This window comes from Conger conger, chromosome 3 (genome assembly GCF_963514075.1).
Source record: "Conger conger chromosome 3, fConCon1.1, whole genome shotgun sequence".
NCBI classification, from domain to species: Eukaryota; Metazoa; Chordata; class Actinopteri; order Anguilliformes; family Congridae; genus Conger; species Conger conger.
The window spans coordinates 826,295-843,817 of NC_083762.1; the positions used below are offsets into that span (position 1 = coordinate 826,295).

Consider the following 17,523-nt stretch of genomic DNA (forward strand, 5'->3'; position numbering starts at 1 on the left):
CCTGTCTGTCCTGATTGCTGGTGCTTTGCTGTGTATCGTCTTGCTGCTGAAGATCAAAGGACGTTCCTCCGGACACCGGAGATCCAAAACCGTCTGGAATACAGGCTTCCCGGACGCGTGAAACGCAACCCTGCTGATGTCCTCTCATTTGGGAGCGTCCACAATGACGCCATGGACACGTGATTGATCATCTCATCCTGTTCAATATTTCAATTTCAGGAACTCATAAATAAAATGTGAATTTAAATTCTGATGAAAACAGGTGGCCATTGGTCATGTCCACCCTGTTTTGGGATAAGGACGAAAATGTTTAGTTTTCAGTCGGCAACTACTGCAACTTGGATGAATATTATGGGAGGGACTGAAATATGTCTTAGAATATTTTTAATAGGCCTACTCATTTGTAGCCTAAATTTAATGTGATTTCTCTACAAACCTTTCAGTAAAAATGACACTCCTGCCTGAAGAAAGTTTAATCACATTTTAGTTGGAGAGTTGATTTAAACTGTAATCCCTAAAATGTATGGTTTGTATTAAATTAGTAATCAGTGCCGGATTTCAAAAGGTTTCAAAATGGGCAAAAAATGAAAAAAATTCTTTGCAGGTGTTACAAGAGTCTCCACAGTCCGTTTTACAATTTAACTCCTCATCACAAATTACTTATTGTAGGCTATACAGTATATTTGTGACTATTGACATTTAAATCTGATTATACGTATAGATTATGCAGTGTCATTGAATGAGACTGCCGGAGCTCATTAGAATAACTGCCCATTAACACGAGCTCCGTATTAGACACCCATTTAAGACTGTAATTCCTGTTCGATCTGTTGGGGGTTTCTTTCCCCGAAATTTACACAACAGCCAGTCTTGGGCCCCGTTGGCCACGTGCCGATGCGCCCGTAAACACACGCAAGGCACAGGTTTGCCTTAGGCTACTACAGGGCTGCAGCAACCATGTTTTTTATTTTTTATCTCCTTCACAGTACCTGGGCTACTAGATTGGCCTACGATCTGACTAAATTTGTTCTTCAACAAGATTACTAGATTACTGTCCATTTCATTTTCAGTTTAAATAAAATCAAATTCATTCGAATTTTATTTTTTATTCTTGCCTTATGCTTTCCTTATAGTTGCCAATGCGCTGCATTATCTAATCAGATAATACCCCCCCCTCTCTCTCTCTCTCTCTCTCTCTCTCTCTCTCACACACACACACTCATACGCGCGCGCGCATATATTCAATGCCCAGAAGCTAAAATAGAATATAAATACCCCTGTCATGAACTTCTAAAACATACAACAGACTTTTATCTGATGAGAACATCAGTAGCCTAAATCATAGCTGACGCGTCATTTGGGCTGACATGTAATTTCTTAGAGTGTTATCTGCTGGTTTCGCTGATATCAGCTAACACAAACCGGGAAAGTTACTACCAGAAGCACTATCTGTTTTTTTATATGCAATAGTTTATCACAGACTGCACTTCTGTTTTGAAAAAAAAAAAACATTACAAATAATTACAATGATAATTATCCCCTCGGGTGTTATGGCGCCTCTTTGTGGACATATATGTGCTTCTCACATCCAGTGTATGTTTGGTTGTACAAAAAATATCAACTTCGATATCGTTCTTCAAAGTGTTATTTACAAAAATAAGCTCGGCTAATACTCGCGCCAAGCCGCTACTCTCGCAAGTGGATAAGAGCAGGTGAAGTGTGTGTGACATTTAAAAACATAAAATAACTTTCATTATCTACCAACTAAATATACAAACTAACTCATCATGATCTTCCTAAATGTGTTGGTTACAAGTTTAAGGCCTATACGACTCGTTAGCTGACGTTAATTTAATATTTTATCATTCACATTTTTGTCGTTAGCAAGATAAATTAGCCGCTTGTAACGCCAGATACGCGAAAAATTGGCCAATGCAGCCAAAGACAAGTTGTTTTGACGAGGAAAAACGTTATAACGTTGCTAGCTAGCTAGCTACGTAGGTAATCATATATCTGTATTCACATAAACCTAGCTAGGTATTGTTGACAGTGTCTTAAGTTGGCAGTATCAGTGAATTGATTCGTTGGCTCGCTAGCTACTGATTATCTATAGACCACGATTTATCATACTTATATTCAGATTGAGATTTAAATTTAAACGGTTTTTTTTACCGATTAATTTGTTGGTCATTTTTCGTTTTTAGGGGTGTGCAATTTCTGTCCGCTGAATGAATACACAATCTAACGTTAACCCCTTTGTTTTAATTTACACGTCAGATTAACCCAATTTTACCCGGCCGGGGCCACGGTGTACTTTGAACACAAAAGTAGCCAGCTACGAGGCCTTGTACAGCGTTTTATGGTAAGTTAATTATTCAGCTGTGACCCTTGGTTGGATCGGCGTATCGACGCCTACGTTTACATTTTTATTTATTTTTGGGCGGACTACCTTTATTTCTGCACTGTGCTCATGCATCGGCGCGAACGAGGCGCAGAAGTGTCAGCGCTAACAGCTAATGCCTCCGGCAAGGTGTTGCTCACCTGCCCAAGGATGGAATGTCCCGCACAGGTGTGGTGACCTGTTCACCTAGTCATTTGCATTGCGCTCCGTACAATCCACAGTCCAATTTCTCTGATTTATTGAGTTTGATTTGGGGAGTTTGATGTATGATTACCGTTGACCTTGTTGAACTGTTTAAAACGGTTTTGGTCTCTACATAACCCCTCTAAAAATACAATGGGATATTTTCTGATCTCAGCCGGAAAACATTGCAGACTGTTGAAATTCAAAACCCTGAACTGAATTTCAGTGTATTTCACGAAGGCTACTGTCTGAATTCAGAGTAATTAACCCACAAAGTGCACGGTTCGTTAGTGAATATTAGTGTGGCTGGTGTGTTTCAGATACGGAGGATGGAGAAAGTCGCTGTGGTCGGCGAAGGGACCGCAGACTCCGTCGATCTCGACCGCGTTCTCAAAAGCCTCGATTCCATGCTGGAGCACATGAGGAACCTTGAAGGTTCAGTCACTCTTTTTCAGGACTTAAAAAAGAATGTGTATGGTGCTATTCTGCTAATGTTCATCCGACTGAAAGGTTGTTGTCTTCCAACTGTAATGTTTTTGCGGTGTTTGGGAATAAATTGTGGTCATTGCTAATCTCACCGTACTGTAATTTAAAAACACACGGACACGTGTGTCCACATCCTTTAATGTTTACTGGATTAGCTCTTGGCTTTGTAAGTATGTGTAAGGCAAATGCGTACTTCCTAGGAAAAGTGCCAAGATAATGATGCTTATGTATTCTTTTTATATAGTGTGACAATTTGTCCTGTTGAGGACAAAGATGAATGAGAGATGAATTATGAAAGATTATGAATGTGATGTTTACAGTGTGTACACCTCAGTTGCTTGGTGCTCTGATCATGACTGGAAACTCCTGCTCATCCAGAGGCAGTGTGAGCCAATGTGACCCATGTACTGATCCAGAGACAGTGTGAGCCAATGTGACCCATGTACTGATCCAGAGACAGTGTGAGCCAATGTGACCCATGTACTGATCCAGAGGCAGTGTGAGCCAATGTGACCCATGTACTGATCCAGGGGCAGTGTGAGCCAATGTGACCCATGTACTCATCCAGAGACAGTGTGAGCCAATGTGACCCATGTACTGATCCAGAGGCAGTGTGAGCCAATGTGACCCATGTACTGATCCAGAGGCAGTGTGAGCCAATGTGACCCATGTACTGATCCAGGGGCAGTGTGAGCCAATATGACCCATGTACTGATCCAGAGGCAGTGTGAGCCAATATGACCCATGTACTGATCCAGAGACAGTGTGAGCCAATATGACCCATGTACTGATCCAGAGACAGTGTGAGCCAATGTGACCCATGTACTGCACTGAACACACACTGTCTCTAATGAGCAAGCCCAAGGTCAAATCAAGAGCAGGTTAAACAGATCGGCTGTGTGAGTATTGGCGAGTGGATCACTGGGGCAGATCAGATCCACTGTGTGGCTATTGGTTAGGCAAACTGGGACAGATCCACAGTGTGGCTATTGGTTATGAACACTGGGACAGATCTACTCTGTGAGTATTGGTTCTGGAACTGGGTTCATATCCCAGAGGTTGTTGGCTTGATTGTTAGGTGGGGCAGGTGCTGTCAAACCATGGAAATATCCAACTAATAGCGTTTAGGTTATGTTGTGTTAATGTTATCTTCCTGTGGTTCTGGATGGCAGTGGAGACTCAGCTCCTCCAGTGTAACCTGACCACCTGCTTCACCCATCCAGACAAGATGGCCGCCCTGAGCAGAGGGGGGAGGGGCCAGTCTGGCCCGAGGGCGGAGCTGGTGAGCTTCACAAAACTTTATTTTATTTTAATTCAGCAAAATCATTCACTACACATCTGATAGAAACACACAAGTCCAACAAATCAAAGCACACAAACCAGATACCTCAATCCAGTCAGAATCAAACTCTCATCCTACACAGGACATTGCTAAAGGTACACATGGCTTTCCCTGGAATGGCTGCCTTCACTTACTTAGCGATGTACAGTCTGTGTCCTTGGGATGCATATGTACACACACACACACTCACACTCACACACACACACACACACACACTCACACACACACACACACACACACATACTCACACACACACACAAATACTCACTCACACAGTCTGAGCATGTACACACTCATAAACACACATTCACACACACACACACACTCACACACACAGTGTGGGCATGTACACACACATACACACACACACACAGTGTGGGCATGTACACACACACACACACTCACTCTCACACACACACACACACACACAGGTCACTAGCATTGACTAGGACTCATAGTGAAAGCTGTGCTGTGTATTGAGTGTGTGCAGTATGACTAGGACTCATAGTGAAAGCTGTGCTGTGTATTGAGTGTGTGCAGTATGACTAGGACTCATAGTGAAAGCTGTGCTGTGTATTGAGTGTGTGCAGTATGACTAGGACTCATAGTGAAAGCTGTGCTGTGTATTGAGTGTGTGCAGTATGACTAGGACTCATAGTGAAAGCTGTTCTGTGTATTGAGTGTGTGCAGTATGACTAGGACTCATAGTGAAAGCTGTGCTGTGTATTGAGTGTGTGCAGTATGTGTGTGTGATACACAGGCTGTGTGTGAGGACAGACATGCCATGCTGTGTGCTGGGCCTGGAGGAGCCTCACCTGCCCCACCTGTCTGAGATAATCATCCACCTGCTCCCACTCCACCTGACCCAGATACCACCGAGGGTCCTGGTCCTGCCAAGGAGACTCCCACACACACACACTCACACACACACACACACACACACTCACACACACACACACACACACGCACACACACACACTCACACACACACACTCACACACCCACACACACACGCACACACACACACACGCAGAGACAGCAAGAGAGATGGAGAGAAATAGTTCATTGTCATTGTAATAAAACATAATGTGTATCCTGTCATGAGTGTCATTCATTAACTAAAAAAGCCCAGTTCACAGCAAGTCTACAAATACTGATAGGCAGACGTTAATTTAAGGTAATGAGAAGTGTAACGCCGTCTATGCAAATAGTGTATAACCAATAAATCAAAGCAACGCTACAATATTAAATTTCTATATAAAAAAAAAAAAACGCCGGACAGCGCCCGTGGTTCGACCGTCCGGAGAAGGTAGAGTTTGGCGAAACTGCAAGAGTTTGACAACGAAGTAACCACTGAGCTAAGCCGACGCGGGAGCCAGGGTATGAAAATGGGCTTTCATAAGTAATGTCAGTGAATGAAAAGCGACACCTGCTGATTGTGAGATAACATTGCAAGCAATAGCCTGGAAGCGATGTTCTTTTTATCCACAAATCAACTTTTATCGTTCCTCACTTACTTTGTACCGTTCAATAACTTGAAAATACCCGTTAATTTTTCAAATATTGATTTAAGGTGTTGTGAAGTTCTGTTTTGAAACCACGAACACGCTGAAAGACGTTGAAGCAAAACACCAGACAGGGCCTGCGGTTCGACCTTCCGGAGAAGGCAGGGTTTGGCGAAAGTGAAAGATTAACAACAAAGTAACCACTGAGCTAAGCCGACGCAAGTACCGCCGTGAGAAAATGCTTTTTTAGAGGGAATATCAGTGAATGAATCGACACCTGCAGTTTGTCAGATAGCATTGCATGCATACAGTGTGTGTGCGAGTGTGTGTGTGCCTGTGTGCCTGTGTGTCAGGGGCGTCACCAAGGTTTGAATACATTTGGGGCTGAGCTGGGAAGGGGCTCTCGCGGCTCGTGCTGCTGCTCTTGCTGCTGCTCTTGCTGGTCCACCTGCTGCTCTAAGAACTATAGAATCATCTCTCTCTGCTTTTACCCCCGCTTTCTGCTCTAGGGTCTTATTTTTTTTATTAAGCTCCATCTTCTTTTTTCCAATCTCTTCTTCAGCCTTCTTGTACATCTCATTGGTGAAGTAGCCTCCCAGCGTCCACCATCAGACCCCTCCAACTTATCCAGAATGCAGCAGCTCATCTGGTCTTCAACCTTCCCAAATACTCACATGTCACCCCCCTGCTTACTTCCCTCCACTGGGTGCCTGTCATGGCTCGCATCAAATTCGAAACATTGGTGCTAACCTTCCAAGCAGTTAAGGGGTCTGCCCCAGCTTACCTCCAAAAATCATCAGACCCTACACCCCTGCCAGACCTCTTCGTTCAGCCTCCACAGGCCGCTTGGCACCTCCCCCTCTCCGAAGCTCCACCTCACGCTCACGACTACTGTCTGTTCTGGCTCCACGGTGGTGGAACGAACTCCCCGTGGAGGTCAGAACAGCAAAATCTCTTGCCATCTTCAAGCGCAGACTGAAGATGCACCTCTTCAAGCAGCACCTCTCCCTGTCCCTCCCTACCTCCCTGTGAACCTTAATTGTTATCTTTCTGTGATTTACTTGTGTATCAGGATGTTTAGTTTGGCTAGGTAAGCAGTGTGTGGCTAGGTAAGGGGGTTGTTCATACATTTGCGTGTTGCGGTATAATGGTTTAAAAAGAGAGCGTTCTTGACCTCAGACTGGGGCGACGGTTCATCTTTCAGCAGGACAACGACCCTAAGCACACAGCCAAGATATCAAAGGAGTGGCTTCAGGACAACTCTGTGAATGTCCTTCAGTGGCCCAGCCAGAGCCCAGACTTGAATCCGATTGAACATCTCTGGAGGGATCTGAAAATGGCTGTGCACCGACACTCCCCATCCAACCTGATGGAGCTTGAGAGGTGCTGCAAAGAGGAATGGGCGAAACTGCCCAAAGATAGGTGTGCCAAGCTTGTGGCATCATATTCAAAAAGACTTGAGGCTGTAATTGCTGCCAAAGGTGGATCAACAAAGTATTGAGCAAAGGCTGTGAACACTTATGTACATGTGATTTCTTAGTTTTTTTATTTTTAATAAATTTGCTAAAATTAAAAAAAAAACTTCTTTCATGTCGTCATTATGGAGTGTTGTGTGTAGAATTTTGAGGGAAAAAAAATGAATTTATTCCATTTTGGAATAAGGCTGTAACATAACAAAATGTGGGAAAAGTGAAGCGCTGTGAATACTTTCCAGATGCACTGTATGTCGCTCATGTAAATATCCAACTAATAGCGTTTAGGTTATGTTGTGTTAATGTTATCGTCCTGTGGTTCTGGATGGCAGTGGAGACTCAGCTCCTCCAGTGTAACCTGACCACCTGCTTCACCCATCCAGACAAGATGGCCGCCCTGAGCAGAGGGGGGAGGGGCCAGTCTGGCCCGAGGGCGGAGCTGGTGAGCTTCACAAAACTTTCTTTTATTTTAATTCAGCAAAATCATCCACTACACATCTGATAGAAACACACAAGTCCAACAAATCAAAGCACACAAACCAGATACCTCAATCCAGTCAGAATCAAACTCATCCGACACAGGACATTGCTGAAGGTACACATCGCTTTCCCTGGAATGGCTGCCTTCACTTACTAAGCCATGTACAGTGTGTGTCCTTGGGATGCGTGGAGTAAACGTGATGAGTCTGAGCATGTACACACACTCACACACACACACACACACTCACACACACATACACACACACATACTCACACACACACACACACACACATACTCACTCACACAGTCTGAGCATGTACACACTCATAAACACACATACACACATACTCACACACACACACAGTTTGAGCATGTACACACACACATGTCACTAGCATTGACTAGGACTCATAGTGAAAGCTGTGCTGTGTATTGAGTGTGTGCAGTATGACTAGGACTCATAGTGAAAGCTGTGCTGTGTATTGAGTGTGTGCAGTATGACTAGGATTCATAGTGAAAGCTGTTCTGTGTATTGAGTGTGTGCAGTATGACTAGGACTCATAGTGAAAGCTGTGCTGTGTATTGAGTGTGTGCAGTATGTGTGTGTGATACACAGGCTGTGTGTGAGCACAGACATGCCATGCTGTGTGCTGGGCCTGGAGGAGCCTCACCTGCCCCACCTGTCTGAGATAATCATCCACCTGCTCCCACTCCACCTGACCCAGGTACCACCGAGGGTCCTGGTCCTGCCAAGGAGACTCCCACACACACACACCCACACACACACACTCACACACCCACACACACACACACACACACACACACACATACACACACACTCACACACACTCACACACCCACACACACACCCACACACACATGCACACACACACACACGCAGAGACAGCAAGAGAGATGGAGAGAAATTGTTAATTGTCATTGTAATAAAACATAATGTGTATCCTGTCATGAGTGTCATTCATTAACTAAAAAAGCCCAGTTCACAGCAAGTCTACAAATACTGATAGGCAGACGTTAATTTAAGGTAATGAGAAGTGTAACGCCGTCTATGCAAATAGTGTATAACCAATAAATCAAAGCAACGCTACAATATTTAATTTCTATATATAAAAAAAAAACGCCGGACAGCGCCCGTGGTTCGACCCTCCGGAGAAGGTAGAGTTTGGCGTAACTGCGAGAGTTTGACGAACGAAGTAACCACTGAGCTAAGCCGACGCGAGAGCCGGGGTATGAAAATGGGCTTTCATAAGTAATGTCAGTGAATGAAAAGCGACACCTGCTGATTGTGAGATGACATTGCAAGCAATAGCCTGGAAGGGATGTTATTTTTGTCCACAAATCAACTTTTATCGTTCCTCACTTACTTTGTACCGTTCAATAACTTGAAAATACCCGTTAATTTTTCAAATATTGATTTAAGGTGATGTGAAGTTCTGTTTTGAAACCACGAACACGCTGAAAGACGTTGAAGCAAAACACCGGACAGGGCCTGCGGTTCGACCTTCCGGAGAAGGCAGGGTTTGGCGAAAGTGAAAGATTAACAACAAAGTAACCACTGAGCTAAGCCGACGCAAGTACCGCCGTGAGAAAATGCTTTTTTAGAGGGAATATCAGTGAATGAATCGACACCTGCAGTTTGTCAGATAGCATTGCATGCATACAGTGTGTGTGCGAGTGTGGGTGTGTGTGTGCGTGTGTGTGTGTGCCTGTGTGTCAGGGGCGTCACCAAGGTTTGAATACATTTGGGGCTGAGCTGGGAAGGGGCTCTCGCGGCTCGTGCTGCTGCTCTTGCTGCTGCTCTTGCTGGTCCACCTGCTGCTCTAAGAACTATAGAATCATCTCTCTCTGCTTTTACCCCCGCTTTCTGCTCTAGGGTCTTATTTTTTTTATTAAGCTCCATCTTCTTTTTTTAAATCTCTTCTTCAGCCTTCTTGTACATCTCATTGGTGAAGTAGCCTCCCAGCGTCCACCATCAGACCCCTCCAACTTATCCAGAATGCAGCAGCTCATCTGGTCTTCAACCTTCCCAAATACTCACATGTCACCCCCCTGCTTACTTCCCTCCACTGGGTGCCTGTCATGGCTCGCATCAAATTCGAAACATTGGTGCTAACCTTCCAAACAGTTAAGGGGTCTGCCCCAGCTTACCTCCAAAAATTATCAGACCCTACACCCCTGCCAGACCTCTTCGTTCAGCCTCCACAGGCCGCTTGGCACCTCCCCCTCTCCGAACCTCCACCTCACGCTCACAACTACTGTCTGTTCTGGCTCCACGGTGGTGGAACGAACTCCCCGTGGAGGTCAGAACAGCAAAATCTCTCTCCATCTTCAAGCGCAGACTGAAGATGCACCTCTTCAAGCAGCATCTCTCCCTGTCCCTCCCTACCTCCCTGTGAACCTTAATTGTTATCTTTCTGTGATTTACTTGTGTATCAGGATGTTTAGTTTGGCTAGGTAAGCAGTGTTTGGCTAGGTAAGGGGGTTGTTCATACATTTGCGTGGAGTGGCTTCAGGACAACTCTGTGAATGTCCTTGAGTGGCCCAGCCAGAGCCCAGACTTGAATCCAATTGAACATCTCTGGAGAGATCTGAAAATGGCTGTGCACCGACGCTCCCCATCCAACCTGATGGAGCTTGAGAGGTGCTGCAAAGAGGAATGGGCGAAACTGCCCAAAGATAGGTGTGCCAAGCTTGTGGCATCATATTCAAAAAGACTTGAGGCTGTAATTGCTGCCAAAGGTGCATCAACAAAGTATTGAGCAAAGGCTGTGAATACTTATGTACATGTGATTTCTTAGTTTTTTTTTAAAAAATAAATTTGCTAAAATTAAAAAAAAAAACTTCTTTCATGTCGTCATTATGGAGTGTTGTGTGTAGAATTTTGAGGGAAAAAAAATGAATTTATTCCATTTTGGAATAAGGCTGTAACATAACAAAATGTGGGAAAAGTGAAGCGCTGTGAATACTTTCCAGGTGCACTGTATGTCGCTCATGTAAATATCCAACTAATAGCGTTTAGGTTATGTTGTGTTAATGTTATCGTCCTGTGGTTCTGGATGGCAGTGGAGACTCAGCTCCTCCAGTGTAACCTGACCGCCTGCTTCACCCATCCAGACAAGATGGCCGCCCTGAGCAGAGGGGGGAGGGGCCAGTCTGGCCCGAGGGCAGAGCTGGTGAGCTTCACAAAACTTTATTTTATTTTAATTCAGCAAAATCATCCACTACACATCTGATAGAAACACACAAGGCCAACAAATCAAAGCACACAAACCAGATACCTCAATCCAGTCAGAATCAAACTCTCATCCTACACAGGACATTGCTGAAGGTACACATCACTTTCCCTGGAATGGCTGCCTTCACTTACTTAGCGATGTACAGTATGTGTCCTTGGGATGTGTGGGGGGTGGGGTAAATATGTGCATGTACACACACTCACTCACACACACACTCACACTCACACACACACACACACTCACACACACACTCACACACTCTATCACATACACACATACTCACACACACACACACAGACACACACACACACAGTCTGAGCATGTACACACACTCACACACATACTCACACACACACTCACACACACAGTCTGAGCATACTCACACACACACACTCACACACACACACACACACTCACAAACACTCACACACTCTATCACATACACACATACTCACACACACACACACAGACACACACAGTCTGAGCATGTACGCACACTCACACACATACTCACACACTCACTCACACACACAGTCTGAGCATACTCACACACACACACTCACAAACACTCACACACTCTATCACATACACACATACTCACACACACACAGACACACACACACAGTCTGAGCATGTACACACACACACAGTGTGAACATGTACTCACACACATACTCACACACACAGTCTGAGCATACTCACACACACATACTCACACACTCTATCCCATACACACACACACACTCACACACCCCACACTCACACACACACATACTCACACTCACACACCCCCCACACACACACACACGCAATTACTGTTCTAAACTAATCTCCGTAGTCATGTTATTCTGTGTTTCTTGAATTTCACCCTGTGGAATTCATTCAGCATGAAGGTATTTAGATTTGTTTGAAGAAATGGAATGTTGTTGCGACTCTTGAAGCCAACAAAAAGTGGAACCCGAGTGCCCTCTTGTGGTCAAAAAAGAAAAACACGCAAGGTCAAAATGGCTGTGATTTCTGCTGTGTGTGTGTGTGTGTGTGTGTGTGTGTGTGTACGTGCTTGTGTGTGAGAGAGTGTGTGTGTGTGTGTGTACGTGCTTGTGCATGTTTGAATGCGTGCATTTGAGAGAGACACGGCAATAGAGATGGAGAGAAATGGTTCATTGTAATAAAACTAAAAATAAAAAAATAATAAAAAATAATAATAAAAAAAACGTCGGACAGCGCCCGTGGTTCGACCCTCCGGAGAAGGTGGAGTTTGGCGAAACTGCGACAGTTTGACAACGAAGTAACCACTGAGCTAAGCCGACGCGAAGACTGCTCTAGGAAAATGCGGTTTTATAGGGAACGTCAGTGACCCAAAAGCGACACCTGCTGATTGTGAGTAACATTGCAAGCAATACCCTGGAAGGGATGTTCTTTTTATCCACAAATCAACTTTTATCGTTCCTCAACTCTCCACTGTGTACCGTTCAATAACCTGAAAATACCCGTTAATTTTTCAAATACTGATTTAAGGTGATGTGAAGCAAAACGAGGGAGAGCGCTTGTGGCTCGGACCGATGGAGCAGACGGGCGCCACGATGCAGCGGATGAAGTGAGAACTGAGCTATAGTACCGACGCCTGGACCCCGCTCTGAATCAGGTGTTAAGGTGAATGTCTGTGAACGCGGCGACAACTGCCTTGTACTTGACATATTAAAGAATGGACGTTCTGTCAACAACTCAAGTTCTCTGATTTCTAGCATAATAGCTCGCAGTAGCAGTTTTCTGACAGAGAACCACCATATTCCCATTATAAGCGTGTTGTAGCTGCCGTGTCTATGACTGAAACCCTTCTACCATAATAGAATGCAGTCTATTATTATCCGTATCTTTCAGGTAAAAGGTATGACACCACCTTCGTAAATGTTGCAAAAAGTATAGATGTAAGCAACAGTAGGCTTTATTCCATTTGGCCTATAAAGACGGAGAGCAAAACGCCGGACAGCGCCCGTGGTTCGACCCTCCGCAGAAGGTAGAGTTTGGCGAAACTGGCACAGTTTGACAACGAAGTAACCACTGAGCTGAGCCGGCGCGAGGGCTGGGATATGAAAATGGGCTTTTATAAGTAATGTCAGTGAACGAAAAGCGACACCTGCTGATTGTGAGATAATATTGCAAGCAATAGCCTGAAGGGATGTTCTTTTAACCCACCGTCAACTTTTATCGTTCCTCCTTAGGCTACTTTGTACCGTTCAATAACTTGAAAATACCTGTTATTTTTTCGAATATTGATTTAAGGTGATGTGAAGTTCTATTTTGAAACTATGAACGCAGTGAAAGATATTTAAGCAAAACGACGGACAGCGCCCGTGGTTCACCCTCCGGGGAAGGTAGCGTTTGGCCTAACTTAAAGTTTGACAACGAAGTAACTACTGATCTAAGGCGACGCAAGTACCGCTGTTTGAAAATGCGGTTTTATAGGTGTCAGTGAAGTAATCGATACCTGCGATTCGTGTGTGTGCTTGCGTGCGTGCGTGCGTGCGTGTGTGTCTGTATGCCTGTGTAGTGCAGAATGCGTGGAGTTCATGTGTTATACACTTGCCACATAAACACCACCAGTTCACGGTGGTGAAAAAACGTGTTTTTTGTTTACGTTTGGCGTCGTGCACCTGGAACGCTTGAAGTTGGAATTTTAAACTGGGAAATTGCGATGTCCGATGGAAAATAGGACGCGGCATAACTTCCGGAATTGATTCTGCTTGAATGGGAAAACCAGGCGAAACGTTGCAAGGCTGGAGTAGTCTCAGACAGCCCGCCCACGGTTGCACTCTCATTGGCTGTCCGCAATGTCAATCACTGGTGTGTGGACAAAATCGGTGCTTATATTTATATCAGTCAGTCGGAAGTTAGCGAACAACTCTACACAGCGAAAACACTCAAAGATTCAGGGCTGAACCCCCGGCAGCCCGATGACAACCCCAAATGTATTCACTGTATTGCAAAAACAAAGAAATTGGCTTTGCTGTTCCAATACTTTTGGAGGGGACTGTAGTTTGTTGCTAACCTTTGTACAGAGAGGCTACATAAACTATGTATGTGCCGCATAGGACTAGAATAAAAACAAAAGTGTACAGTGCAGTTTATGTAGCTTCTATAAACAAAATGAATAATTATAATATTCAATTGTCTTATTAAAATAATTTTGCCACACTAAATCAAAATAAAATATTAATTAAAGGAAGACAAGCTTTACAACCATAAGCTATAATTTCCGCGCACAATACGAACAGCTGACACCCCTCGTGACGTTTGTTCGGGTCCGACGAAAAAAACTTCTAAATTTACTTTTGTTAAATTGGTGTAAATGCATTTACAAAGCATTTACGGTCAATTTTGGTAAATATGGCTCGATGTGTCTCTTCCTTCTTATTATTGTTATTATTCATCATCATCATCATCACCATCTTGTTCTTCTGGCTAGGGTGACTATGGCAGACTATGGCACCGCCATATTGGATTTCAGATTTTTTAAATTTTATTTCATATGCCACAAATTTTGTCCAATCTTCACCATTTGGTCAATAAAATGATCAAACCAAGCCTCATAAAAGTTATCTGATTAATTTTTGATTTTCGAAAGTTTTCGTCTGTCACAGCCAGTCGACATTGACGGCGAAGTTGCCAAACAGGAAGTGAGCTCATGTTTCACCAAGGCTTTGATGTATCAACACCAAACTTGGTACATAGACTCTTCCCGAGGATGTGCAGAAAAGTAATTTGACCACTAGGGGGGCGCCACAATAAATTATAAATGTTGATGTGTTTGCTTAAAGTAATTCTTGTGTGTGGTTGTACCTTGGGAGATCCCATCCATTATCTGAACCTGCTTATCCTGAACAGGGTCGCTGGAGCCTATCCCAGCATACATTGGGCAAAAGGCAGGAATACACCCTGGACAGGTCGCCAGTCCATCGCAGGGCACACACACCATTCACTCACACACTCTTACCCACAGGCATTTTAGACTCTCCAATTAGCCTAACCTGCATGTTTGCCTCATAAGTGTTGATATGTTTCCCTTAAGGAAAGTGATTCTTGAATCAGGTGATAATTCAGGAAATCCCAAAGGTGAGTTTTGGCGTAGATGACCAAGCTTCACAAAAGTTATCATTTATATAGTTATCAATATTATCAAAAGCATTCATCCATTACAGCCAAATAAAAGGCAAATGACTGAAACAGGATGTGAGCTCATATCTCAGTTAGACCCAATCTTTGGTCAATTGATATGAAACTTGCTATCAGTGATTTCAGCCACACTTTTAACGTGATCGATCAAGTTGCCATGGCGACTGCCCTGCTGGACTGCTTGGCCCCCTCAACCCTTGTAGTAGTAGTAGTACCACCACCACCCATCTTCCCACTGCAGTTAGAACCAGTTACTCAAATTCACATAATAGTAGTGTAACACTAAGATACACTGAAGTACCAAATTGGTGACTTGAAAATCATTATACCAAACAGACCATATTTCTTGCATTTGAATTTATTTTATCCAGAGCAACATGCACAGATTACTTTACATCCAATACATTAACACAGCTGGAAATCTACTGAAGCAATTTGGGTTAAGCATCTCACTTAAGGGTACAAGGCAGGCAGCACATACATGTTTAAAGAAGCTTTGATATGATTTCTGTTAGCACTTCCTGCAAGAAGTGATGTTCTTTACTGGATAGTACACAGTGCTGCTTCTAATGCTCCTTCTCCTGCTGCTTCTAATGCTGCTTCTAATGCTGCTTCTCCTGCTGCTTCTCCTGCTGCTTCTCCTGCTGCTTCTCCTGCTGCTGCTGCTGCTGCTTCTCCTGCTGCTGCTGCTGCTACTCGTTTTGCTACAAATCGTGCTACTATTGCTGATGTTATTACGTGTAGTCCTACTTCTATTACTTCATTTATTGCTTTTTCTCTCGCTTCCTTCTCTGGGATCTTTTTTTTTATCTCCTTCTTCTTTTTTTCAATTTCTTTTTCCGCCTTCTTGTACATCTCATTGGTGAAGTAGCCTCCTCCATTGGTTGCTACTTCCTCATCAATCTTCTGCAGCAGCTCTGAGACCTGTGAGTGATTCTCCATGTGCTTATTGTTAAAGACATAGTATCCACCCCCACACTGAGCTGTGAACTCTGTGAGCTCTTTACTGCCACTCACATGTTCTTCAATAGATTTTCCCTTCAGCTCGTCTCCATGAGTGAACAGCACCATGAAGTATTTAGCTGATCCAGGACCGAAGGTCTCCTGAATGATCTTCACTCTTGCCTGCTCCTCATTTGTAAATTTGTTCACCTGGAGCACCACCAGGAACACATGGGGTCCCGGAGCGGACTGAACGATGCACTTTGCAATCTCCTTTATGATCTCATCCATACTGCGCTTTGCGTGAATCAGGCCTGGAGTGTCAATCACAGACACCTCTCTCCCATCCACTTCCCCTCCGGCTCTCTCACAAGAGGAGAGCTCTGATTTAAACGCCTTCTTCCCCAGGATGGTGTTTCCTGCTGCACTCGTTTCTGCTCCAGTCCTTCCCAGCAGCACAATCCTCAGCTCTTTAAGCTTCTCCGGTCCTGTGGAATACATTTACTACAGTTATCTCTTCATAGTGCTACTGTAAGAAACACATAATTTAGCTGTGTAATTGTTTAAAAACATGATTTAACATACATTAACATTTTTGTCATTTTAATCCAAAGCGATTTACTAGTGCAGAAGTTAAAAACCTCAAATCCATAAAAAGCAAAACGAATTTTAAGGGTTAGGGTTAGACAAGAGGGGTATCATACAGGGGGGATCAGGAGGGAGGACTAAGGTCTTAAAAGGTGTGTTTTTAGTCTGCGTTTGAAAGATGGGGAGGGATTCTGCTGTCCTGACAGTGGTAGGCAAGTCATTCCACCACTGAGGAACCAGAACAGAAAACAGGCGTGATCATGCAGCTCGACCGCCAGGTGCTCGTACTGAGGGAACCATAAGGCCACCAGAGCTGGCAGACCGGAGTGATCTAGCTGAGGAGTAGGGAGTGATTAAGGATTGGATGTAAAGTGGGGCAGTCCCCTTAGCAGCCTGAAATGCCAACACTAGGGCCTTGAAAAGCAGCGATACTTAAGGGGATAATCTAAGCTTAATATACAGGCACTGTTTAGGAAATTTGGGTCAGCACATACCAGAATAAAGTGTCACTGCTGTCTTCATAACTCACCGCTCACCCCTGTCCCAAAAGGAGACCCAATGCCCTATAAACCTGTACCTCTGTCTCTTACAAACGTTTCATAGCCATGTGTTAAAGTTCTGCTAGAATTCCAGAGAAGACTACCGTGGAGGTTCTGCCCCTATTCTTTTCTGCTAATTCCACAAATGTGTCTG

The 17,523-nt window shown here is 44.2% G+C and overlaps 1 protein-coding gene across 1 annotated transcript; it reads right to left on the reverse strand.

The window, feature by feature from the left end:
- Positions 1-15,490: 15,490 nt before the first annotated feature.
- Positions 15,491-16,743, reverse strand: LOC133125200 (GTPase IMAP family member 9-like). Its single transcript, XM_061236958.1, has 2 exons — positions 16,051-16,743; positions 15,491-15,535 (listed from the first exon to the last, which is right to left on the reverse strand). The coding sequence occupies exons 1-2, from the start codon at positions 16,741-16,743 to the stop codon at positions 15,491-15,493; spliced, it is 738 nt and encodes a 245-aa protein (XP_061092942.1).
- Between the last annotated feature and the right edge of the window lie 780 nt (positions 16,744-17,523).